At 53.0% G+C, this 26,424-nt stretch overlaps 1 protein-coding gene across 4 annotated transcripts in view; it reads right to left on the reverse strand.

Annotated features, from left to right (window-relative positions):
• The window catches only part of TECPR2 (tectonin beta-propeller repeat containing 2), a 103,919-nt gene that overhangs the window by 40,182 nt on the left and 37,313 nt on the right, over positions 1 to 26,424 (reverse strand). For 3 of the 4 annotated variants that reach the window (XM_077776482.1, XM_077776484.1, XM_077776483.1), the window contains exons 6-16: positions 21,124 to 21,436; positions 19,253 to 19,385; positions 15,940 to 16,254; positions 14,198 to 15,168; positions 12,472 to 12,655; positions 11,102 to 11,275; positions 9,014 to 9,194; positions 7,721 to 7,862; positions 4,917 to 5,157; positions 3,864 to 3,953; positions 2,105 to 2,338 (exon numbers count right to left, since the gene is read on the reverse strand). In XM_077776482.1, the coding sequence (XP_077632608.1) occupies positions 2,105 to 2,338; positions 3,864 to 3,953; positions 4,917 to 5,157; positions 7,721 to 7,862; positions 9,014 to 9,194; positions 11,102 to 11,275; positions 12,472 to 12,655; positions 14,198 to 15,168; positions 15,940 to 16,254; positions 19,253 to 19,385; positions 21,124 to 21,436 (2,978 nt within the window). The other variant, XM_077776485.1, reaches the window with a different exon arrangement.

A 26,424-nucleotide genomic window follows, 5' to 3' on the forward strand; every position in this document is an offset into this window, starting at 1 on the left:
GACCGCGCAGCCGGTGCCAGGAGGGAGGCATGAGCTGTGGGTGCCTGCCGGCCCCAGACGGAGCCGGTTTGGGCAGCGTGCAGCCTGGCCCAAGGCCATCCGCTCTGCACCCACTTGGGCACGTCGGCATCCTGAAGGACGGGGGTGGGGGGTGCTGCGGGGAGACAGCTCTGCCCTCGCCCGGCCTGTGCAGAAGAGCAAGGGCCCTTGGGATCCAGTGGTGGCAGGATGCAAACTGTGCCCTGGCCTTTGGAGCTCCTGAAGGAGCGGCGGCACCTCCCAGGCTGGCCTGGATGGGGCTGCGAGAAAGGCTCAGGCCAGGAAGACCTCTGAGTGGTGACAAGGCTTCCCGAGGGCAGGTGGGAGGCCACCGTCACCAGCACTCAGGGACCTGAGCAGCTGCAGCCCGGTTGGGTTAGTCGCCATTGGTGATGGTGGCTGGCAAACCCTCAACAGCTGGAAGGTGACGGCTTCGCTACTGGGTTAGGTTCAAGTGACAGAGCGTGAGGCCAAAAGCCTAAGTCATCAAAACGACCCTGGAACATTCCTATTTTTAGTATACGTGCTGCTGAAGGGAGCGTGACCCTGGAAAATTCCTATCAGAGCAGAGTTCGCTTCCTCATTGAGAGCCAACCTGCCTCTTTAGTTATGAACCTGGATGGTATCTGGGGGTCCTGCTGGACAGAAGAAGAACGGGCCCTTGATGCAGCACCCGGAAGGGGCCCCGTGGGCTAAGCCAGCGGAGGCCCAGCCTGTTTCACCGGATGGTGAGACGGCCCGGCAGCCAGAGACGCAGCCACACAACGGGCCTCCTGGTCTTTTTTCTTGCTCTCTTTCCCGTTCTCTCTGTATATGAATATTTGTGTGTGTGTGTGTGTGTGTGTGTACACACTAATATGTGGCTAACTATGTATAATATATCTTACTACATATATATTTTAATATAAAATCTATATTACATGAAAATACATTTCAATATATATTTTTAACGTAAAATATATTTGTTGTGTATATATATATATACATATATATATATATACACACACACACATACATATGTTTTTTTTTTCTTTTAAGGAAACTCTAAATCCAATGTGGGGCTTGAACTTACAACTTGGAGACAGAGTCGATGCTCTACTGAGTCCGCCAGGCACCTCCTTCCTTTTTTCCCTAACGAGTACATGTGGTTGAATTCTCAAATATGAAACACTCATACAATTCAACTTTACCACCTACCCAACAAAAACACTGGTTGTCTGTTCACCAACGTGGGAAAGTGTAGGACAGGGGAGTGTTCCTAAGGCTCAGGGAGGCCTTCTGGAGCAGCCTAGAGCAGCTCCGCCTTCAGCCAAGTCTCCAGCGTCAGACGGGCCACACATAAGCTGCAGGTTGATCAAGAAGACGCCTGGAAAAGAGCCTCCTGCCGCGGGCTCGCTCTATTGTCTTGCCTCTTGGAATACAAATGACTTACTGAAACAGGAGGCTCAAGAGGAGAGTTGCGGCGAAGAGACACATGTCATCCCCTCATTCTGCCTGAGAAAGAATGGACACTGGCTTCGGGGCGCTGCTCTAGCTTCAAAGAGACAGGCGCACGGAGCTGACGCTGACGGAGGACACGCCTGTCCTTGCAGACCTGAAGGACACTCATGCGCCATGCTGAGCGGGAGCGTCAGGTTCTAGCGGCCACTTGCCCTGAGCAGGCGCTCCTCCTGGGCTCTGAGAGCACTGGAAGCTGGAAAGGGTGAGGCTCCCTGTACAATGAGGCCCATTTAATCTGCACGAGGAGCTGATCAATGTCCTGAAATCCAGTAACTTACACAATGTCCTATAAGAATTCACACAAATGGAGAGGTGCTTGCATGGCTCAGTCGATTACATGTCCAACTCTTGATTTTTGGCTCAGTTCGTGATCTCACAGTTCGTGGGATCGAGTCCTGCATCAGACTCTGCACTAACAGCACAGAGCCTGCTTAGGATTTCTCTCTCTCTCTCTCTCTCTCTCTCCCCCGCCCCCCGCTTCTTGTGCCTCCCTGGCTCTCTCTCTCAAAACAAATCAGTAACCATGAAAACACAAGGACTTCCCGCAAGCTGACCCGGGGCCTACCTAGCTGGGACAGGTCCAGCCTCGTCCAGTGCAAGCCTGTGGGGCAGCTCTTGGACAGCGTCCTGATGAACACCTGCCCGAGGCCGTCCAGGGCCCACAGGGCATCCTGGCACGCCGCGTATGCCCTCATCTCGGCGTCGGGAGGCAGCTGCACCGTGGAGGGGCGGGACTGTGCGTTCTGGGCGCTGACGCTGCACAGGTCCTTGCTGCTCTGGCACAGCCACAAGGAGCTTCCTGTGGAAGAGGTTCATGTTTGTCACTGACGAAATGGCCTCTGGGCAGCTGATGCCTGATGGCTCCCCGCGTGGGAGGCGCTCCATGTGCTTTAAGTCAAGAGGTCAGAGGCGACCCCCCAACAGCCAGCCAGTTACGAAACAAGCCTGAGATGTTCTAAAGGGAAGAAAGAAAGCAGGGCTTGTGAACTCCGATGAAGGCTGTGAAGTTGGCTTAGCAGCTCTGACCTTGGACGTTCTGCAAGGGCTGGAGAGTCATTGACTTGGTTGTGCCTGGCGCTCTGGAGGGAGTGACGTCAGCAATATCTCAGAAGGATGGAACCAAAGCCCCCTGTTCTTGTCTTGGGGGAGGAGGTGGGTGGGTGGGCTGGGAGGTGGGGGAAGCTGGAGGGCCTCCTCTCCTCTCCAGCCTCTCCTCAAAATTCACCCTCTCCCTCCCCACCATTTTTAAAGCCCTTTAGGCTTAACAGATTCAGCTTACAATGTGGACAACCTCTGAAAGTTAGAACCTCCATGATAATAATTGTCTAAAACTTGTGGCCAGATAGGTTTTAGAATTCACATGTTTTTGGTTTTGAAAATCTAAGGTGGTGGACCTGCCATGGATTTAAGTAACAGCTTCAGGGAGCCAGGCAGCACCAGAACGCAGTGCCGTTCCTGCCACAGGCCGAATCAGGGGGATGAGCAGCCTCACGTTGGGTTCAGGTCAGGTCTTGCTGCCAAATGAATTTGTGTCACTCTCAGGAAAGAACTACGCTTTTCAGAGCTTACAGATTTCAGAACTGTGGTCAGAATGATCAGACAAGAAAACGTTATTCTGTCCAGGCAAGTTAGCCAAATCCTAGTGGGACTAACGGCTTGACTCACCAGCTGTCTCGTCTGGAGCACAGGCTTCTCAGCATCTTCCCATCCGGCCCTCGGTGCGATCCTCCGAGGGGCCTCCGGCCACTTCCCACAGGGGCTACCTGACTGCCAGGCCCCCAGCTCCCTGGGCCCCTGCACTGCCTCTCTCAGCTCCAAACGCTGTGCTCTGGGCGGGAGGGGAGCCCTGAGCGGAGTCCGCAGGACATCTGCCCCTGCAGGGGAGGCCTGTCCCAACAGGGCACAACTCGCCAGAGGCTGTGAACCAGACTGCAAGAGGCTACAGGAGGCGACAGAAGACCTCCCAAGGGGAAAGGGGACGACGGTACCCGGAGAAGCCTGGTGCCTACTGGCTGCGGTGCTCCGGCCCCTGACGTGTCGCCGGGAGTCTCCACCTGTGGCCCTGGCGGGACATTGATTCTCCTCTCCTTTGGAATGACATCTTGCCTTTAGACTCACTCAACATCCCCGCACTAGACCTTCCCTCCTGGGCAGGCCTATCCAGCCCCGGGGGCCTCGGCGCAGCCAACAAGCGACACTTGCCCGTGAAGCCACTGCCCTGTCTCTGACGCCCACCCAGCCACGCACCATCCCAGCGAGGCCGTGGTCAGACCACGGCTTTCACCTTTCAGCGGCCAATCCATGCACTACATTTCTCAACCAACCTTCCTTTGTGGGAGCAGTGGAGGCCAGCACAAAGGCCCATTTTGTTGCAGAAGCTGTCCCGCGGGGAACAACATTATTCCAGTAAGTGCCTAGAAGGAATGGGAAGCATTTTAAAGAAAGAAGAAAACACATACACACCAGAGCTCTGGTTCTGGACAACTGGTCTTTAAACCTCTTACAGCTAATTCTTGAGTGCCCTTAGATGAGGAGGCCCACACCAGTGCTGTGAGGCCAGTCCCTGCTTTTCCTTTCCATGCTGACACGCAGAGCCCAGTCCTGCCCGCAGTCGGGTGGGTGAGTGCGTGGGGGAGTTGTGCAGAGGGAAGAGAGATGGAAAAAATGCACGAAGCTGCGCTTCACTCACAGAAATGAAGCCCTCGTGGGTACATGTGGATTCATAACAACTTTACAGATCTTGTCAGAGCCTTGCATTCTCCACAGTGAAAGAACTTTTCCTCTAGTAAATGGATTACCTTCTCCTACTGAGCTCTTTAGTTTGGGTAGAGTTTTTCATTTGAATGTGAAATTACGAACAGAAAAATGAGCTCCATCTGCCATTTCTATATCATCCCAGATTCCCAGTAGAAACTGATCACACACCAGCCAAATGCTGGTACCCTAGTTGTAGAACGACATATTAAAAAAAAAAGGAAACTGATACAAAGCATAAAGAAGCCCTCAATTACAAACACTTCACACGCTGGCACCAAATTATCTCCTAAAGTTGAGATCATAAAGTTTTTGTTTCAATACTGGCTTTAAAGTGAAGCTGCCGGGGCGCTTGGATGGCTCAGTCGGTTGAGCATCTGACTTCGGCTCAGGTCATGATCTCATGGTTCGTGGGTTCAAGCCCCGCGTCAGGCTTTGTGCTGACAGCTCAGAGCCTGGAGCCTGTTTCAGATTCTGTGTCTCCTTCTCTCTCTGACCCTCCCTGCTCATGCTGTCTCTCTCTCTTAGAAATAAATAAAACATTTTTAAAAAAATTGTTAAAAAAAAAAAAAAAGAGTGAAGCTGCTGATCAGGCAACATAAAAAGCAAAGCGAATCACCCACCGACGAGACTGCCTTTGGCGACGTGGAATTCGTTCTTGCCTGAGGAGATCCAGACGCCGCTGTTGTTGACCCCGAGAAGGCTCGGCTGGCACTGAAGCTGCTGGGACCAGAAGGCCGTGCGCAGTTTATCTGCCACCTTCTCAACGGGCACCTGGGCTGCGGTGGCCACGGAGTGCGTGGCGTGGATTATGGTCTGGAATAAGCTGCACTGGTCGAACACCACATAGTCTGTGACGCTCACCTGGAGGGGGAGACGGAAGGACACCCTTCTCTCAGGGTGGTCACGAGCGCCCTCCATCTGCGCCCCAGCTGACAGCAAGGTTCGGCCCCGTCCAGCAGACCCCCAACACGCGTGTGCACGTGCACACCATGTGCACAAAACAAGTCCGGCAGGACCCACCAAACCACCGACCGTAACTAATTCTGAGGGTTAGATTCAGAGGGATGGAAGAAAACGTCCCCTCTTGTCTCCTATGTTTTTATAGGACACGGGTCTGTCACAACCACATGTATTACTGTTGTGATTACCTGTGACCCCCTCCGCCCCCCCGCAGACTTTTATTCTAATCAGTGAGAATGGGTGATTTTGCTTTCAAATTTAGGTATTTCCTGCGGACACTAGTGTGCGGTACTCAGAATCACAACACGGATTAGAGAAGGTACCACAAGCAGGGCCACCATCTGAACCAGGCCTGTCGGTGAAGATGCCAGTCCGATGGCACGAGCCGGGGCCACCCTGGACGTGACAGGCATACCCTGGTTCTCGCGCGCAAGCTGCTTCTCTAACATCCCCAAAGCCACTCTCCAGGGCATCTCTGGGGAGAACCTCTCCCCGTTTGGCAGTTCTGGTTGTTAGAAAGTTCTTTCTAAGATGGTCAAATTCCACGTGACCCTCATGGATACTTCTGCCCCGTCGGGCTGAATTACAGAGAATGCCGCCCCCTATGCCTAGGACAGCCTCGTGCAGGCCACGTCCCCAGGTCATGCGCAATCAAGTGAAACGGACATCATTTATTATAGGGAACTTCATTTATGATAAACGAAACCAAGTAAAAAGGAAATTACTGTAACACTTTGTACTTGATTAAGTGTACAAATTTGCCTTTTTTTTTTTTAACCCATGAAAGGATGAGCCAACTGCCCTGACTGAAGTTGAAGTGAACGTCAAACCACATAGCACCCCATGGCCCCGTTTCCCACTGCCAGCGAGCGCTCCGCCAGCCCGGCTGGGCGGTCCCCATCACAGCCCACAGAGCGCTGCGCATGGGGCTCTGGGGTTCATGAAGCGTACTGCTGGGTCCGCACCGGGGAGCGCTGCTCTTCCCTGGGGGTGCGCACGCCAAGGCCATGCAGCAAGCCTGTGACAGACTGTTTCAGCACCCAACCCCCCGCAGACAAGCAGGATGCATATTAAAGAAAAGAAAGGTTTAGCAGCCAAACAGAAAGCTGGCTCTGGCGCCACAGGGAAATCAGTCTCACGGTAATGAAAATAACTCTGCTTCCAAATACCTCGAAGATGATTCTGTCAAATTAAATTTCTCTAAAGATAGCGTTCTCAATATTATGATAAAATGGTATCTAACTTTCTTCAAGCTATTTAAAAATGGAATTTGGTACATATATGAGAGAGAGTGTGCGTGTGTATAAAACCACATAATACAGTTAGACACATGGAAAGGATGATTTTAAAGTCAACGACTTCTCAGATAGTATCTGGCATATCAAATTAGAGACATATGTACACATATACTTATTCATCAAAGAGCAAACACAACTTATTTTTCACATTCTCACCTGAAAGACCTAAGCGCCACGAATGAAAGACCTGTCTTCGACTCAGCAAGTCTGAGGCAACAATAAAACCTGACCCTGGGGTGCCCAGGGGCTCAGTCGGTTAAGCAGCCGACTTCGGCTCAGGTCATGATCTCACAGCTCGTGAGTTCGAGCCCTACACTGGGCTCTGTGCTGACAGCTCAGAGCCTGGAGCCTGTTTCAGATTCTGTGTCTCCCTCTCTCTCTGCCCCTCCCCTTCTCAGGCTCTGTCTCTCTCTGTCAAAAAATTAAATAAACAAACAAAAAAATGAAAGCCTGAACCAGTGGAGACAAACACTAAAGGGACACTGCATATTTTTCAATTGCTGAGGGTCAGAACAACCTCACTGACGGCAGCAGGAGGCAGGGCGGCTACGGCCACACTGAATGCTACCAAAGAGGGGGAGGAACACCTCCTTTGAAGACACATTCTAGGCCACCCCGGCTGGGAGCAAGTCACGGAAGATAGCTTGCTCACACCTCCTATGATGCTGAGGGTCTCCTTTTCTGGGAGCGCGTGGGAAGTCATAAAACTTTCTTTGTTGAAACGCTGCCTGCTTAGAGGCCTTCAGAACAAGTGAAGACACATGACTTGTAACTGTGAGCTGGGCTCCAAACCTACCGCCCAGCTCTGCTTAGCACGTGTGTTCAGAGTTAAACTTCATCAGTACCTAGGTCTTCAAAAGGCTATCCCTGGGCTTGTTTAGCATATGAGGATGAATTAATAACACATAAACAGAAAAAGAAATAATAAACAGAATTGTAAATTTTAGCAAAGAGAGCTTTAGGAGGTACCTCCTACAACGAAAAGCCCTTGACATTTCTAATGTGCTCAAATACAGCAAAGTTTAACTCAACAAAGAGTAAAAGTGAGTGTTCTTAATTCAGTCCAACCTTCCCAGTCTCTACGGACAAGACGGGGGCTATAAATGGGAAGGAGAGCCTCCAGCCTGGGAAGACACTGGCCAGTGGCCCTGCAGTGGAGTACCTACTTGCCACCAATGGTCGTCATCTCCCTGGGGCTTCTTGGAAACGATGCCAGTCCTGAACCACAGGTTTCCTCGGATGTCCAGGGCCCACAGAGTCTGCTGGTCCCCGAGAGTTACACAGACGGGCTCCAAAGCCTGCCTCTCACTGGAAATGGAAGACAACACAGCATCAGCACCCACGCTCCAAGGGTCCAGCGTTGACTAGGAACATCAGCATCGAGAGTCTCCTGGCTGGGTTTGGACCCCACCCACAAGTTCTTAGGACGGAAGCGCGAAGTTTGAGTCACATTACTGTGCAGTGTATGTTGTTTAAATGTGTGGCAGCTTCTGAAAGACATATTGAAGACCCAGCCTGGCAGGGACAGCCCTCGGGAGAAAACACCCGACGAGAGAAGTACGTGGGCACGTAAGGGACCTGAGGCTGGCGTGCCTCCGCCTCACTGCCCCCCCTGCACAACTGAGCGAGCAGAGGCGCCCCTGCTGGGTGCCAGGCTGTGCTGGGTGGCAGCGGCTGGGCAGATGCGATCTCGCTGCGGGTGGTGCCCTTCTCCCTGGCACCCCTCTGGTGAAGCCCCTGCCAGCTTTGAGTCTCGGCCAGGCTGTGCTCTCTGGTTCAGGACCATGCACGCTAACTGGCACCAGCTGCTTACGTGGTGCCCTCGGAGCAGGAGCCCAGGGAGGGGAGGGCTTGGGGCAGTCCCCCCTACCCACCCTGTGCACCCAGCCCAGCCTGCGGGAGGCTCACAGAAGCTACCTGCTCAAGTTTACCAGGCTGCGAGGTTCAAACCAAGGGGAGCCTAGTCTCATTTTCCTAATTAGCAACATGATCTGATGGTAATTCTGTAAATAAAATTTTGAATGGTAAAAACCCAATGAATTACAATTAAGAGATCAATTACCACGGACTAGGCTGATGATAAAGGAAAACGTTTGGCCCTACACCATTGAGACTGTGCATAGAAACCACCTGACAGCACCGGGCCATGAAGAGACTGTCACGAGGGACTGGTGACGGTGTGACACTCGGGGTGACACGAGAGGGCAGCAGCATGTCAAAAATCTGAGTCCTGACCCAGTGCCCAGTCTGCCGGGCAGAGGCAGGCGCAGGGCATCTCGGAGCTCAGGCTGCTGCCGCGGCCCCCGCAGTCCAGAGCGCGCTACCAGGGCGGACAGCTTCCGAGCAGCAGCCCTGGCCACGAAGGGCTCACGTGGGCGCCTTAAGGGGAGTCGAGCAGACAGAGAACCAAGGGTGGGACCAGCTGGCCGACGCGAGGCCTCTGCTCCTCCTGCGGCTACCTGACGATGTCGCACGTCCACTGCTCGCCCTCAGGACAGAAGCTGCTCACGCCCTCCCGGAACAGGAGAGCCCTCTGCTCCGTCAGCGCCCACACCACGCTGCTCCGGGCGGTGATCTGGGACAGCGGGTACGGACAGTCCACCTTTACGGCTCTGGCACAGGGGCGATCCACACTGAGACCTGCCAGGGCGACAGACAGGAAGCCCCGAGACACACGATCAGGATTTCACACCTCATTTGTATCCTGCTGTCTGCTGCTTTTCCTAGTTTTGGTATTTTGCCGTGTTCTTTCGTAATAAGTCCTTTGTCTTTCTAAGGTCTCGTCACCGAACTGTGAAGCTGTGCTGCGGTATGGCATCTATCTGAAGTGTTTTCAGATGCACTTTGAAAATGGAAGGGGTAACAGCTCGAACCCTTCGGGGTCCCAAAGTACCTTACGATGTCCAGAAAGAACAAGACCCAGAGCAGGAGAGAGGCCAGAGCCTAAGCCAGGCAGCCCGGGCCAGGAGCAGTGCCGCCCACAGACGCCTTCCCGTGCCCTGTGGCCACGGCCCTCAGAGCGCTGGGTGAGTGAGCTGCCATGGTGGCTGCTGGGGACAGCAGAGCTCCGAGGCCTCCGGCCATCGTCTGACCCTCCGCGGGGCAGCTCTGACCAGGCGGCGGCCCTCCCCCTCGCCTCACCTAGTTGAGGGGGGCGGGGGTCCCTAGATGAAAGGCCAGGGCAGAGCTCAGGGTCCCTACTCCCCGGCCAGGGCTCTTGCCCCCACCTCCGTGCAGCCTATCTGATGAGCTGGAAGGCTCTCCTCGGGAGCTGGCAGAGAAGCTGGTGACTAAGCTCAGGGTCCCCATCCTCCCCAGCGTCGGCCTGCAGGGAGTCCTCACTGCTCGAGTGTGAGCCCCGCCTGCTCACAGAAGCACCCTGCGCGCCGCGTCCCTGGCTGCACAGGCCGTCCTCAACCCAGGGGGGGGCGGGGTCACCTGCAGGGCTTCCTATCCCATAGACCCTCAGGCCAGTGCCTGAGACTCACGCAGTAGGTCTGGTACCACTGGCCGTTGGGTCACCCCCTCCTCAACCCCAGGCCAGAAGCACTCCGTTCCCCAGCAGGAATGAAACTCAAATGTCCTTGGAGATTGGATATGCCTCTGCCTTTCCAGAGCTATCTGCACTTGAAGGGAGACACAGGAACGAGAAGGGGGAGAGAGGGCCGGGCACGTGGCCCAGAAGCTGGCGAGGTTGACCCCCAGGCCTCCAGCAGCAGCTTCGAGGAGATGCTGGCCCTCCCACACTGAGGGCAGGGGAGCAAAGGTTTGCAATCTCAGGGCCATCCCTGGCTGACAGCTCCCAACAGAGATTAAAACGTTGTCTCCATATCAACAATATTAAATGGTTAGAAGATAGGTTTCTATGTAAATCCAGCATGGCCTCTTGACAATTAAAAGAACTCGGTGCCCCATATCCCTTCCGGATGCCGGCACACCACACGCCCTTGGGGACACTCCATTGTGCTGACGGGACAGCAATGTTCACTCTCCTTACACATGGTGCTTAATAAGCAAGTCCCCACCCCGGGTCTCCTGCAGCAGCTCACAGTTCCCCTCAGGGCAATTTATCAGCACAAGTTGAACTGCTACTTTGATCAAATAATTTCTCGTTGTTTCCTCCTGATCCATCTGTAAAGCATAGAGAAGCAGGGCTCTGACCTGGCTGAAAAAAACCCAGCCATCACCTGAAGGAACAAAGGACTCTAATGTCATTTCCCTGTTATTGCTTCCTGTTAAGACCTGATACTGCGGCACGTGTGACAAGCAATGGCTGGCCAGGAGGAGAAGAATCTGTTTCTCTATCTCACTAAATAATCCTATTAAGTCTTGCCTTAAATTTGTCCTGAGTTGAATGTGAGTCAATAGCGGGAAATTGCTAATATATTCCAATGGCAAATACTGTCTTTCCAGAAATGCTTTAATTTAAATTGACTTGTGGCTCCTTAGTCATTGCGACTGTTCGAAGCATGTCCCTAATAAAGTGAAGGACAGCAGGAAGCAATGGTTCCCAAACCACCAGGCGCTGGGCCACAGCCTTCGGTCACCTGTCTGCAGGTATACGTCTCCATTTGTCCTGATGATCCAGGCCGTGTCATCACTCAGGGCCACGAAAACCGCCTGCGGCAGCGCCTCATACCAGTGCCGCTTTCCCTTGATGGTCACTTTTCCACAAGCAAAAGCTCGGTTGGACTTCTGTTCAATCTTCCAGAGAAGGGCTCCTACAGAAATATAAATGCTATTCGCTATCCAATAAATCTTGCAACTTAGGGGAAAAAAACTCCATTCTGGTTGCTGTGGGAGAGAGATTTCTAAAATCCCTTCTCTTCCTTCTGCTTCGACCCCAACTGAGGAAAGGGCTCGAACTCACGAACCTTGAGATCAAGACCTGAGCTGACAGGTCATGATCTCATGGTGTGTGGGTTCAAGTCCCACTTTGGGCTCTGCACTGAATGCAGAGCCTGCTTGGGATTCTCTCCCTCTCTGTCCCTCCCCCGCTCATGAACGCACTCTCTCTCTAAATAAACAAACATTAAAAAAAAAGGACCAGAGCTGAAGTCAGGACTCTTGGAAATCAAGAGTCAGATGCTTAACAGACCAAGCCGCCAAGGCGTCCCTCTAATGTCTGACTTCTACTCCAATGTCTCAACAATAAGCCAGTTACTATGAGGCAAATACACAGAAATGCTTGTATTCTAGCTACCCACCCTAACAGGTGAGGTGGCCAACATTATGCCAAAACAGATGAGCAAATGGTTCTAGACAGCTAGGGGAGGTACAGGCTGAAAGTGTGGTAGAACCTCATTCAGGAAACATCTGCTCTGGTTCACAAAAAATGGTTAGCCTGAGCACAGCCTGTGAGAATGAATACAGTTTTCTTTCATACTCAGGGAGTAGATTATTTGGCCAAAGCAGACACATGGCTCATTAAAAAATAATTTCTAAGAAGGAAACCAAATAATCTGAACACATCCAACACATCCACGGGCCCACCTTCATTCGTTCAGTTCCTTTAAAGCAACAATAAGAAACAAACACATTTTATTTTTCAATCAGCCTGAAGGCCTTCATTTTTGAAACACATTTCCTTTTTATAAGGAGTATGTTAATCTCTTAAAAAAAAAACCCTCAAACTTCAAGCTCTTTGTATAGCTTATAAAAACAGTTTTACGTGGGGAGCCTGGGTGGCTTAGTCGGTTGAGCGTCCGACTTTCTCTTAGGTCATGATCTCGCGGTTCGTGGTTCGAGCCCCACATCGGGCTCTGTGCTGACTGCCAGCTCAGAGCCTGGAGCCTGTTTCAGTCTATGACTCCCTCTCTCTCTGACCCTCCCCTGCTCACACTGTCTCTCTCTCCTAGAAATNGCGCGGCTGCAGGGTGGGCTGGTGGGCTGGGAGCTGGGAGCCGGGGAGGCCAACCTGAGGGTGAGACCGCCACCTGCTGGACGGAGTCTTCAAACTTCTGCCAGCGAAGGCCGGCGCTGGGCAGTGCGCTGCAGAACAGGCCACCTTTGTAGTCCAGGCACCAGAGGTACTTGTCCGACACCGCCAGGCTGAGTATGCCGCAGCCGGGGCCCGAGTACCCCATCCAGCTCTCTGCAAACTGACAGGGACAGAGCCTGCTGGGTGCTGCAGCAGAGGACAGCCCGGCACTGTCGTAGCAGGACAAGCGTGCAGCGTGTCCTTCAAGCCACAGAGCAGAGGCTCCCTGAGAAGACATGCAGGGCCCGCTGCCTGGACCCGGGCTCGAGGAGAAGTGCTCTGAAAAGGGAGCTGCCGACCCCCTGACGCCGTGTTATCTGGTAACACTTCCTAATGCCGTGCTTACGCTGAAACGACTCAGCTTTGCGCACAGATGCACCGCACTTACACAACGTGTGTGCAAATCGTTGTTCTGAGCCTCCGATCCTCGCAGATGCGCTAAGCATAGCCCCGCTCTAGCGCTGCTTCCTCACCAAGGGTTCTAGACACGGTCCCCATCACCCAACGCGGGGCACAGGACGGAGTTGATGGAAGCCTGGCCAAGACGCTCCGCCCGGTGGAATTTTATAGGCTAATGTTTGGCTGTGGGGGTCCTTAACGATCAAAGCTAAAGGAAGTCTCTGTGGTTTGTTTTCTAAAAACTGCAGAAGAAATCATGTATCCACCATCACTTGAATGCAGAGGTCAACTGCTTCACAGAGAATGGTGTCTGACCCTTCCCAACCTGGCCCTGCTCCCCGTGACAAGTCTTTTGCAACCCCCAAATTTCTGGGCTTTTCCAGCTACTGGAATGGGGGGGGCACCATCAAAGGGGAGAAGTCCTCCGAGTGCCGGGTTCCCTCTCACTAGGGGAGGGAGTTCTGGCCTAGAATCTCAACAGCCCGCCCTCCCAGGACGTCACCGGCCTGGCTGGTGCCTCGCAGCCTCCCAGGACCCCGCACCCTGCTCACTCTGGCTCAGCTGAGACGATCGGCATGTACGTCTGCCTCCTCCTCCTCCTCCTCCTCGAGATTCTGATCTCCCGACTGGCTGCCCATGCGCCATGGCACCCAACAGCACACGGGGCCTGCAGCCCAGGGCTCTCAAGAGAGGGTGGGTGCAGGCGGGACTGGGACGAAGGCCTAACCTTTCGGCGTTGGTCTCAAAACAAGTAAGCAGTACATTTCACCCTGAAGGCTGACGGCACAGAGGCTGAGAGACGGGACCGGGGCCAGCCCTGCGCTCCACTTGCTACGGGACCTGTGCAGCCGTTTAACCGAGTCCCGGTTCCCTCCACTGTAAAACGGGGACCACCTGAGCACCGACTTCACGGTTTGTTTTGTTTTTAGAGAAGTAAATGAGGTGAACTTATTAAGTGTTTAACGGTGTCCGGCAGGCGTCGAGAGCTGCCCAGACAATAGTCATATCAGCATCGAGACACTCTGATGGTACATTTGGGGGAAGCACACCTAAGTTCACACTCGTAATCCGCATGTTACTACTACTTGGTAGGAAAAGTCACAATATGTGATTAGTTTTGAAACCAAATACACTGAATGAGAATTACTTGCTAAGAAGAGCACTTAAAGTCTTCTCATGTAGGACGGCCGAGGGCCATCGTCCTTCACTACGGGCATCGCCGGTGTGGACCCAACAGGAAACTGGACTCCACGAATCCACATACCTGATCCGACTTCAGCAGCCCGGGGTCCTCCGCGCCGGGCTGGCTCAGGTCCTGCAGGGAGCGACTGCCCCCGAGCTCTGTGACGCTCGTCTCTGAAGAAGAGGAAGGCAGCCCCTGGGCATAGATGTCCTCCTCGTCACTGGACGTCAGCCCCTGGTCCCGGGAAGACTGCTCAGGCCGAGGCTCCTGGGTACAAGTCGCCGAGGCAGAGGCCAGGGGTCTTAGCCACCCTCCCGCACGCCCCACGTCATATTCTGAGGCAGCCATTTCCTTTAGGCCCGTGTCACTGTCAGTGACCGTGCGCTGGAGACATGAGCCGAGGTGGCCCGGGGCCTCCACATGTGTCAGGAAGCCGTGCTCCTCGGCGCCGCCTTCGTCTGCTCGGGTCCCTAGCAGCCGCTGCTCGGCCTGGGGGGCCCAGTTGGGGCCTGAAGGCACCGGAGGTGAGTCCAGGAAGGGGGCTTCAGAACAAGTGCTTTGGGGGTCATCGGGTTCCATGTCCCCTGCTCTCCGGGCCTGTTCTCGCCCGGGGGACTGTCTGCCGTCAAGCCCATCATCCATGGAGCAAGGCTGCTCTCTCAGTTCGGTGACACCACTACCTTCCACGGCCTCCCGCAGCTCCGAGAGCGAAGTCCACACTCCCCCGTGAGGCTCCATCCCGCCTGTGTGGTCCCGCCGTGGGATTTCAGCGCCACCGGCACTCCCTTCATTCAGTGTGTCAGGGGCAGGTTCGGGCACCTCCAGGACACTGAACGCCTCGGGGTCACTGTTTTCCTGCAGCACACCATTCACCTCTCCGCTGAGGTTCCTCTCCTGGTCAGCAGACTCCGTGCTGGAGCGGTCCACGATGCTGCCCAAACTCGAGGTCATGGACAGCAGGTCTGTGCTCAAGGACTGGGGACTGTCACCCGGAAACTCGCAGCAGGGGGTTGACTCGAGGGAGCTGTGGCAGGAGACCCGGCTTCCACCTTCTGCGTGAAAATAAGAACATCTGAGATGAGGTATGACTCTGCATAAACAGTGAGAGACTAAAACACAAAATTTTGGCTCAAGGAAAAAATGCATCTTAAAGGAAGGATATGTAAGTGGTGAAGTGTGACTTATCCCAACGCAGGTGTGTTTTAAACGGACGCAACCGTCAGACATGCTGATGGGCTCTGAGGCCTCGCTCAAGAAATGCTAATGGGGGAAAAGCAAAGGAACAGACTAACTGCAGGCCACCCGTTTAACATGACTGAGACGCTTAGGAGACTGAGACTGTCCTTCGGTGCTGCAGTGTCTGTATCTAAGGAGGCCGAGCGGGACCGAGGAGCAGAGTTAGATGACTGCTGGTGAGATCCCACGTCCGGGACACAGCCGACGCCAAGCGTAAAGCGGTCCCTCTGTCTCCATGACTTCCTACCTGGGCTCACAGACTGTCTGGCCTAAGGTGTGGTACACGTGGACGGGTCCACATTTGCACTTAAATACTGGCAAGTGGCCTTGCAGACCTACAGGCAGGGTGGGCAGCACACCACAGGGTGCACATTACTGGACTTGAACCTCAGCAAGCACCTGACGTGTGCGGGGCGCCCCTTTGTAACTTACGAAATACCTCACAGCAGAGCCCCTCTGTGGAGGGGGCACCCGTGCTGTCCACAGACCTTCTCTACCTTCCCCCCCCACAGTGGGTGGGTGCTCGCTCCGTGAGGGCAGCACCCCTGCGTGAGCAGGAGTCGTGTGTGCAGTGCCACAGGCCGTACCTGACTTCTTCTTCCTCTTCTTTCTCACTTTCAGCGGCTTCACCACGAGCTCCTGCTCAAAGTCCTCCGAGCTGATGGTGCTGAATCGCTGAGAGGCGGGCTGGCCGCCCTTCCCCGGCTCTGGCGCCGCCTGCAGCCCGGAGCCACTGTCGGTGGAGTTGAGCGAGCTGCTCCTGCTCCGTGGCTCGCTGGCCACGGAGCTGGCCACAGAAGAGCCCCTGAGCCTCGTCTCAGAAACCGCGGCACCCGACGGCTTCTCGGCACGCTGCCCAGAGTGCTGCTCTGTGCACCTGGATGCCTCCAGGCTGTCTCGTGCTGGGAAAGGAGAGTTGGCTTTTACTACTGGTTACCAGCGAGTCCACACGCTCCCTTCAGGCCTGCTAACCCCGAAAACCAGCCTGCCGGACTCAGACATGCTAACAAAACTAAAATAATCGCACAAAAGATTCCAACAAACGATTCTGGGCTCCAGGAAGTGCACGTACCACTCAGGAAAATGATTCACTACAGCTGCCTTCTGTAAGTAACTCAATAGTTGGGCAACACCACGAAGTATACAGCATTTCTCACATCAGCTCACAAATAATTCATGAAGAGGAGAAATGGCCTGACTCTAAAAAAAGGGCTTAGCGATACCCCATACTTAGACTATGCCTTAATGTAACACTACTCAAAAGGCACTTGAAAAACATATGGACCTGTAATTCTATTTCTTGAAATTCAAGGAAAGACAGTAATTTCCCGCTAGCACAAAGTCAGGCCAGAGAAGTGCGTTAACCAAGTCTGCGTCCAGTGCGAGCGGAGAGCAGCGGGAGGGTCCGAGAGCGGAGGGTCAAGGCAGTGGGCTCTGTGCCCACGGCTCCGCGTCATCTCGCCTTTGTGGACGCGTCCTTGTCAACACGACACCACAGAGAATGGACATAATGGGTCCAGCCACAGCACCGTCAACAAAGGACGAGGGGCTACTTTATCCGTTCAGTCGTCTGTGGCCGAGTCCCCACGATGTACCCGACACTGCCGCTGGGACTCCCCGCCCTCTCGTGAGGGGCGTCGGGGCAGACCGTCACCGTGGTGTGTGCACTGGGGACTGACAGGCTGGGTTCTGCTCTGAGTGAACCCGGGCAGGGAATCGACTTGTCACAGGCTCACACAGGCCTTGGCACAGAGCTCTGCTGTCCGACACAGCAGCCACTGCCACACGCAGCTACTTCCCTTCAGAGTCAAACAGAATTGAAAATTCTGTGGCACCCACCACGTTTCAAGTGCTCGGCAGCCACACGTGGATGGTGGCCATCTACCGGATGGTGCAGATGCAGGCCACATTCATCTCTGGGAGCGTCCTGCCGGAAGGCAGTGGTCTAGACCTAACTTGTCCCCAGGGGCCGCACTGCCCCCGACCACACCATGAGGACGCCGGCTCAGACACTCAAGAGTCAGAGCTTATTCACTTTCCACAAAGATTAGAATTTGGGATATCTACCCCGACTCACCCTCTGACTGAAGAGCTAATTCACACGCTGCCCAACCCCACCAGCCATCTCTTAGGAGATGGTTAATTTGGGGCCAAGACGGCCCTTGTGACACTCATCTTTCCGAGTGCTAAATACCTGGCCAACGAGACTGGTACACTCTCCTACTTGCTACAGTTTGTACTCTAACCATGAGAAAAGTAGGAAAGGCTGGAGTAGGGCTTCACGAGGCCCACCGGCACGGGGCCTGACGCCTGGCGCTCCTCTTCCCCACCCTGCTCCGCTCTGGAAGGCCTGGTGTTGGCAACCGGCCCACCCGCTCTGGTCGAGGACCCCCGCTCCCTCTCTTGCAGGGCCTCACATGCGAGCTGGTGCTGGCGAGAGAGGTCACGGCAAAGGTGCCCCTGGGGCCAAGGACACCACAAGGCCATGGCTACAGCAAAGGGTCCACGTTTCTGACCAACGCGGCAAGGGTGGAGGAGGAGAAATGCTGGCAGAAGCAGAAACCGGAAGATATGTCTGGTTGGTTTGGGGCTTGTCACTTGCCCTCCTAGTCCTTGGTTTTCTAATCTGTGAAACGGGGACACCATGAATTAGCAAATGCTCAGGGTTTTCTATGTGCTATGTGCGTGCTGTGTAGGGCCACAAAGCTGAGTCACAAGGTCCTTGCAAGCAAAAGTTTCCTATCTTGTGGGGTAAGGAACACAGTAAGTAAATGGCTCCATGGTTACAAGGGCTGGAGGGGAGGCCCCTCCCTGGGCACTCAAGTGAAGAGAGGCCTGACTTAATGGAAGCTCTCAGGGAAAGTATCAAAATGCAGGCATCCCTGACCTGGGTCTTAAATAAGGAATGGGGAGAGTGCAGGGGGCGCCATCCCGCCAGAAGGGGGCTCTGCGCGGGAGCACCCCACACCGCACTTCGGGCCTGCTAGCGTCTGGGAGTGTGGGAGGTGGGGGGGGGGGCCCTGAGAGGGCTGGCAGCCGCAGGACGGGGTGCCCTGCAGGCCACCTCATCTACAGTGGCCACAGGAGTGCGGTTAGCAAGGAGGGTTCGAGGCCGCTCCAGCCCCAGGCAGGAAGGGAGCCTGGCTGGGGAGAGGGAACTGTTCCTCCTAAGCCCCAGTCTCCTCATCTATGGAACTGGTACCTTCCATCTAGGGTTGTTCTCCAGACCTTATAAGGTCAGGAGTGCTATGTGCTTAGCAGTCTCTGGAACACGGTGAGAACAAGGCGAGGGACACGGGGGATGGGGGGGAACGGGGGAGAGAGGGGTGGAGTGAGCAGAGGGGAAGGGCTGTCGTCACCGTCAGGAGCAGGCTCACTGGTGAGCCCCAAAGGGCATATGTGTGCACGAGAACACGTGCTACAATCCTTCACTCATTAGAACCTGGGCTTGTACGAATCACAGAAAAAGGTCAAAAGCAGAGAGAACAATCAATGTGATAAGGAAGAACTGTGTTAAGGGTAAAAGATACATCCCAGATAACAGATTTAAGTGTTCTAAAATCTTGGCAAATCTCTGTCTTTTGGAGTACTAATCCCACTCGCTGTCACCAAGCTCCAGACAGCAGTCACGTGGGTGCTGCGTTCCCCCTCCTCACCCAGGGCCCCCCCCCCAGACCCATGGAGCCACTCTCCCAAATGGACACTGTGTGACGTGAGCCCTGAAATAGGTAAGCTTCAAGAAAAGTCTCGTAAACTGTATTTTAAGAATCACAGGAAACCCTCCATATACTTCCTTCTTTAGACGAAGCTCTGGTCATTTCACTAGCAAAGTAATGGTAGGGTTTGCAAATTATAAACTACAATTACATACACACAGTACATTTCATGACAATTACAAACCTATTGATGCTAGTCCTTCAGGTCTGCTTGAAATTCTTATGATGTTCCTATCCCCCTTTAAGAAAAATATTTCATTTTCTGTGCAGGAAACAGACACGATATCACCGGATCCTTCCAAACCAGCAATTGTAGCCTGCCCAAAAGAGAAAAGAAAATCACACAACCAGGCAACAGAAGTAGTTGAAAACACACAAACATGTGCAAGAGTCCAACGAAGTCAAACGACAACTGTGTTGCAGCCACTTTCTGGAACTTCTGAAGAGGGATTCAAAGCAGGGATGTCCGGCTGGCTCAGTCAGGGGACCGCGCGACTCTTGGTCTTAGGGTGGTGAGTTCAAGCCCCATGTTGGGTGTAGAGATTAAATAAAAACTTTTCATAATAATAAAGAGTAATTCAGAGCCCAAGCAGGTAACGTCTGACAGGTATATGACCTGGGGTCAGTCACCTTGTCAGTAAATTCACGAGGCCCAGCGGGTGGCTCGCCTTCCCACCCTCAGCAGCTCAGAACCGTGCCCCGCCTGCACCCGGCCCCCGAGGGCATGGAGCTCGCCCTCCTGGGCGGGAGCTGCCGGCAGACCCACACATCTGCCTTGCTCTGTGCTGCAGGAGCCCCAAGTGCAGCCCACACCCCAGCCCTGTCCCTCCATGACGCCGTGGCCTCCGCCCAGATTCGGACACCACCTCCTTGGGTGATGGTCCCTGGCAAGCTCAGCCTCGGTGGCACTGCCCTGCCAGGACTCATCACAGCCACAGCACTCTGTACACACGTCCACAGGGCAGGTCGCTCCCGGGCTAGTCCCCTCCTGAGTGCACTCCTGTGGGGGACACCAGCGTGCCCCGCGATTCACAGCTCTGAACGACTGGGGGGAGGGTGTGTCCCCTAAGGCCACCTGGCATATCCCGATTCCGCAACGATTTTTTTAAAAATTCTCTTTTCAGCCAACAATACAAACAAAAGGGCGTTCACTGTAGAGAGAAAAAGCGTCTCAATTCTTTGTTAACTTTTAGTAACTGTGATGAACAGCTAGAAATATGCCCTTGGTTAGAAAACTGCCAAACACGCGGCCAGACAGACTCTGACGGCAGCCACGATGAGCGCGTGGGCACCTTGGTCTCCGTTTCTCTGCCTCTAAGATGAAGTTAACGGCACCTGTTGGGAAAGCACTGGGGTGAGGGCTGAGAAGAAAGGAACTGATGAATGATCACCAAACGTTCCAACCCCACTAACTACCAAGTGTGTATCAAGTTCAAAGAGCACCCAGAGATGGGGCGCCTGGGTGGCTCAGTTGGTTAAGCCTCTGACCAGCTCAGGTCATGATCTTGCAGTTCGTGGGTTCAAGTCCCGCATCGGGCTCTGTGCTGACAGCTCAGAGCCTGGAGCCTGTTTCAGATTCTGTGTCTCCCTCTCTTTCTGACCCTCCCCCTCCTTGTGCTCTCTGTCTTTCAAAAATAAATAAACATTAAACAAACAAAGAGTACCGAGAGAAAGAAGGAAACTTAAGTTGTCTGCATGCGAAGAAGAATACAAAAATGCCTTTCAAACTGCTCCCTAGGAAGAGAAACCAACTCAGGGCTAAAAGGCAGCTTGGTGACTCCAACCCAGCTCACCCTGTCCTCAAGTTCCAAGTGAAGAAGTTCCAGGCAGGGCAGATGAGACGCCTGCTTAGAGGCAGACAGCTAGAAGGTTCTACCAAAACCAAACATTTCTTCAAATCTACAAAATAATCAGCCCTCCACTTGGTTTCCTTGACTGACTCAATGGAAAAAGAAAAGCATTAGAATCAATACTGTTCCTTCTACCATTCTGAGAGACAGTCTGTGGATAAACATTCTAAGGACACCAAAGATGTGGTGCGATCTCGTCACTTACCTGGTTGATGGTGTCTAGGAGGTAAATGCTATACTCATTCCAACTCAGTACCCAGCCTTCTTGAAAGAAACAGGAAACGAGCCCCAGGTGTTTCTCAGGTAAGCTGCAACTTCCCCTGTTGGAGGGTTCCAAACGCGGGTACAGTTCGAAAGGCTGGACGCCTCCGGCAAAGACATCTTTTAAGATAAACGTGGCCTGAACAGTCCCATGGACGTCTGCCTTCCACAGCCGGAGCCCAGGCCGGGACGCGTACAGCGTCAGGTCACTTTGCTTACAGAGCCCTGGTATAAAACAAGCTCCGAATTTCCCAGTGCTGAAATTACAAGAAAAAGGCAGACATCAACTGATTTTAAGTCATGGTAGTCAACCCTTGATATCAACTATAATAAGAATTTTTTGCCTAAGCCCAAAAAAGTATAATGTTGTCTCAAAACCTCTTCTATGTTTTTTGTTAACGGAACCTTACTGTCGTCTCTGCCCACAGAGGACGAGGTCTCTGTCTCCTACTTCCTGCAACCCCTTCAGTAGTGTGCACCCGTCAGGCACGTATCCCGATTCATGGCGACCATTACGGTGCTGGGTCCCCGGCTTTGTCCCGCCCTCTTGCCACAGCCCCACGTGGCCAACAGTATAGCTCCTGTGTCACAGAAGAGGAAATGGAGGCAGAAGCCAACAAATCCAGGTCTGGCCATCCTCCCCCTGCTCGGAAATTCTGTTCCTTTTAACGTCTGATCGCTGTACTCGCTCCTGCATCCCAGCGAATGAGCATCACGTCGACAACTGAGTCTAAACCCATCACAAGCACCTGCTTCCCTTCTGGTCCCCAGGCGTGGTATTTTTTTCTGTTTTTAAAATTATGGGGGTGCCCGGATGGCTCAGTTCGTTAAGCATCGAATTTCGACTCAGGTCATGATTTCACAGCTGGTGGGTTCAAGCCCCCCATCAGGCTCTGTGCTGACCGCTCAGAGCCTGGAGGCTGCTTCAGTTTCTGTGTCTCCCTCTCTCTCTGACCCCCCTCCGCACTTGTACTCTGTCTCTCAAAAATAAACATAAAATTTTTTAAATTATGAAATACCTAACACAAAAGAATGCATGCTTTATACATATTTTATTGTATACGTTATACACATAAATTACACATGTACACTATATTATATATATTTATAGGTACATAACAGTTATAAAGTCTAATAAATGAAATGCACACCTGGGAATCCATCCCTCAACTTCAGAAATAAATCATCAGACACCGCTGATGTTCTCCTATGCTCCGAAAAAAGCTCCTGTCCCTCTGTTCCCCAGGTATGACCAGTAGACTGAATTTTGTATTTATTATTCTCTTACTTTTACTGACAGTTTAACCACATACCTATGTATGCCTAAACACTACATAATTTAATATTGTCTTTCATCTGTATAAAGAAATGTATGATGCCATTTGTATACTTTTGCAATTTGCTCTTTTTTTAAAGTGTATTTATTTATTTTGAAAAAGCAAGAGCGAGAGTGGGAGGGAGAGAGACACCGCACATGAGTAGAAGAGGGGCAGAGAGAGGGAGAAGGAGAATCCAAGCAGGCTCCATGCCGTCAGCACAGAGCCCCCTGTGGGGCTCAATCACACAACCCTGGGATCATGATCTGAGCCAAAATCACAAGTTGGACGCTCAANTCATTCATTTTGACTGCTACACAGGAGTCCACAAGTTACTTATTCACTTTCTTATTGGTGTGTATTTGCATTATTTCCACGTTTCTATTTAAAAAATTTTTTTAAATGTTTTACTCATTTCTGAGAGAAAGAGAGGGAGACAGTGTGAGCAGGGGAGGGTCAGAGAGAGAGGGAGACACAGAATCCGAAACAGGCTCCGGGCTCTGAGCTGTCAGCACAGAGCCCGACGCAGGGCTCGAACCCACGAACTGTGAGATCATGACCTGAGCCGAAGTTGGAGGCTTAACCGACTGAGCCCCCCAGGCGCCCCTCCACATTTCTATTTTAAAAGGCAGGGCTCCGAGCATTTTCACGCAGGCCTCCCAGCACGCAGGTACGAGAGTCTGCCACGGATCTTTCAGAGACAGAACTGCTGCTCTGTTGCGTAACCCCTGGGTTGTTAAGTGAGAACAAATTCAGATTTGGAGGACAAGTTCAAACTGTTTTCAATGTGATTATACCAACCTAGGTTTACATCAGTAGCCTTAGAGTTCTTTTTTTTTTTCCCCTTTAAGATTCTATTTTTAAATAAACTCTATATTCAATGTGGGGCTCAAACTCACGAGTTGCATGCTCCCCCAACTGGGCCACCTGGGCACCCCTCTGAGTTCTCACTGTCTCTTCGTCTTTGCCTAATTTCAGGCTCCTATCAGACCTCAAGGTTTAAGAGTTTTAGTCGAGGGGTGCTGGGGTGGCTCAGTCAGTCGACTGTCCAACTCTTGATTTTGGCTCAGGTCATGATCCCAGAGTTGTGGGGTCAAGCCCTGTGTCAGGCTCCGTGCTGAGCATGGAGTGTGCTTGGGATTCTCTATCTCCCTCCCTCTGCCCCTCTCTCCCACTCATACTCTCTCTCTCTAAAAGAAATAAAAAATTAAAAAAAAAAGTTTCAGGGATGCCTGGGGGGCTCAATTAGTTAAGCGTCTGACTTCAGCTCAGGTCATGATCTCACAGCTTGTGGGTTCAAGCCCTGTTTTGGGCTCTGTGCTGACAGCAGCCTGGAGCCTGCTTTGGATTCTAGGTCTCCATCTCTCTCTGCCCCTTTTCCGCTTGTGCTCTATCTCTCTCTCTCTCAAAAATGAATAAACATTAAAAAGAAAAAAAGTTTCAGTCCAGCCCTAAGTCCTGCTGATCCTCTCTCCAAAATGCTCTTGATTTTTTTTAATGTTTATTTATTCTGAGAGAGAGAGAGAGAGAGAGAGAGCGAGCATGTGCACGTACAGAGGGAGAGAATCCCAAGCAGTCTCTGTGCTGTCAACGAGGAGCCTGACTCGGGGCTCAAACTCATAAACTGTGAGACCATGACCTGAGCTGAAACCAAGAGTCAGAAGCTTAACGTACTGAGCCACCAGGCACTCTTACACTTCTCTGATTTTAAACAGTAGAAAGAGCACTGGCTCTAGATTGACAGCCGGGCTCACTTTCTAGCCCTGACATGGAATTGCTAAGTAATATGCAACCTTCCTGGGTCTCAGTTTCCTAATCTGCAAACCAAGGGAAATTCCCCCCATCTCAGAGGTTAAATGAGGGTTAAACAACACAATCTCCGATTGTGTCACCAGCACTACTGGTGATGCCACATCCCCACAAATGTTCACCGGTCACGCGCACGGCTACAGGCACCCATAGCTAGGAGCTACCTGTGGGTCCATCCGTGTCCCCAGTGTGTGCTCCCTCCGCGTACCCTACACTCTGGTCACCCTCTCTGCACACAGCAGCGCCCTGTCGGGTGCCACCGTGTGGCCCTCCAGAGGGGCTATCTCCAGAGCGCATCTCACACAGCCACACAGATAAACTTATCTGGACGCTTCTGTGCACTTTAGTTAATCTCCCTAGGTTCCTCTGGCTCCAGTAACTCAATCCTTCTGGAAAAGGTCCAAGGAGGACATTGAATATTGAATTCACTTTGATATGAAGACTTGTTAGATTAGCCAAGAGTGCTCTGCGCTGTACATCATTCACAGACAACACCATAGTCAGCATCGTGCTTGATTACTGCCTTTGGTGGATCTGTTCTGGAAAGATTCTCTAAATAGATCCAAAGGAATTCTGCAGGGCAGCCCATAATCTCTTCTTCCTGTCCTTCCTGTCAAATCAATTTGTACTTGGTGATCCAACTGTTTGTTAAATGTTTTCCTTCTATTTATAGGTCTTCTGAAAAACCTCGTCATTCCTGTTTTGATTTGTTCACCTTAGGTCACTAACACGTTCATTTTAACAAAGGCGTGGGGAGTTCCCACATTACGGGGCAACGTGAAAGGTGAAGGAGGTGACCCTGGCCCGGTCTGCGAACACACTGTGGTGGACGGCACGTGTGCGGGAACTGCCACGAGGGCTTCTGGGAGGCGCTGTATCTGAGGCTCCAAGGGCCGCCCGACAAGTCCAGATGGGACGTGTCCTGCCTGGGGCACGAGAGGGCCAGACCAGGGACTACCGCCTGGCTGAGGGGCGGACGGAGTCTCTGGGGGATGTAACAGGCTGAGAGGGTCCTGGCAGGCGGCTGGCCGGCTCTAAGGAACTGCTACGTGCGGCGAGTGAGCCGGGGGAGGCCGCGAAGCTGGGGATAACCAGCCAGGGTAAGGGGCGGGTTGTCCTAAAGCCCTGGCTTGGCTGCCATCTACCCACGCGGTACAACTCTGCAGCACCTGCTGATGTCATTCTGGATGGGACCCTCAGACTTCATCCTTTAAGGTCTACACACTGCGGATTCTAAAATCATAACTAAGTTAACCTACCTCCTTAATTCTGGTGGAGGTGATTTCCAGAAAAATCATTGATGACTTTAAAAACCAACTTTAATTCCCTTTATGAACCACATTAATATGAAAAGTGTGTTTATGTTTTTTTAAGTTTATTTATTTTGAGAGAGAGTGTGCATGAGCAGGGGAGGGGCAAGGAGAAAGAGAGAGAGAGAGAAAATCCCAAGCAGTTTTCATCCTGCCAGCGCGAAGCCCGATGCGGGGTTAAAGCCTACCAACTGTGAGATCATGACCTGAGCCCAAATCATGGGCTCCCAACTGACCGAGCCCCCCAGGCACCCCTGAGTGTTTTCTAACATGACGTACAAGTTCTGGTGCCAGAGACCTGAAATGCTGAGCATGGACAGAGGGCGCGACACGGGACAATGGAAACCTAAGATGGGGGACACAAGGCTCAGCGGCCGACTGCCCGCAGGCCGTCACGCAGGCACGAGGGTGGTGAGGTGGTGACCCTGCTCCAGAACTCGATGCTGGCTCTGCTGGGGCACACACTCCGCACGACTGCGACGTGCAGGCGCCCCGACGACCGGACAGCAGGAACACGGACCAGGTAGCAGGAGGGTCCCGTGTGAAACGGTGCGACACAGACTGGAGATGAACCCTGAGGACAGCAAAGACGGCACGCCTGGGGCGGCTGGGGCCTCCGAGACCTTCTGGGCGCAACACGTATTTCACCTGGTCCAGTCTGAGGGGGGGGGTCACCGCCTCCAACTGAAGAGGATGGACTTCCCCCCGAGGACCCCTGCCCGCGACTACACCTGCCCCGTGCCCTGCTCCCCTCCAAGAATGCCCGGCCCCGTCCGGGCCACGCGCCCTCTGGGTTCGCCCACCAGCGGG

This window comes from Crocuta crocuta, unplaced genomic scaffold (genome assembly GCF_008692635.1).
Source record: "Crocuta crocuta isolate KB4526 unplaced genomic scaffold, BGI_CrCroc_1.0 scaffold8, whole genome shotgun sequence".
Classification (NCBI taxonomy): domain Eukaryota; kingdom Metazoa; phylum Chordata; class Mammalia; order Carnivora; family Hyaenidae; genus Crocuta; species Crocuta crocuta.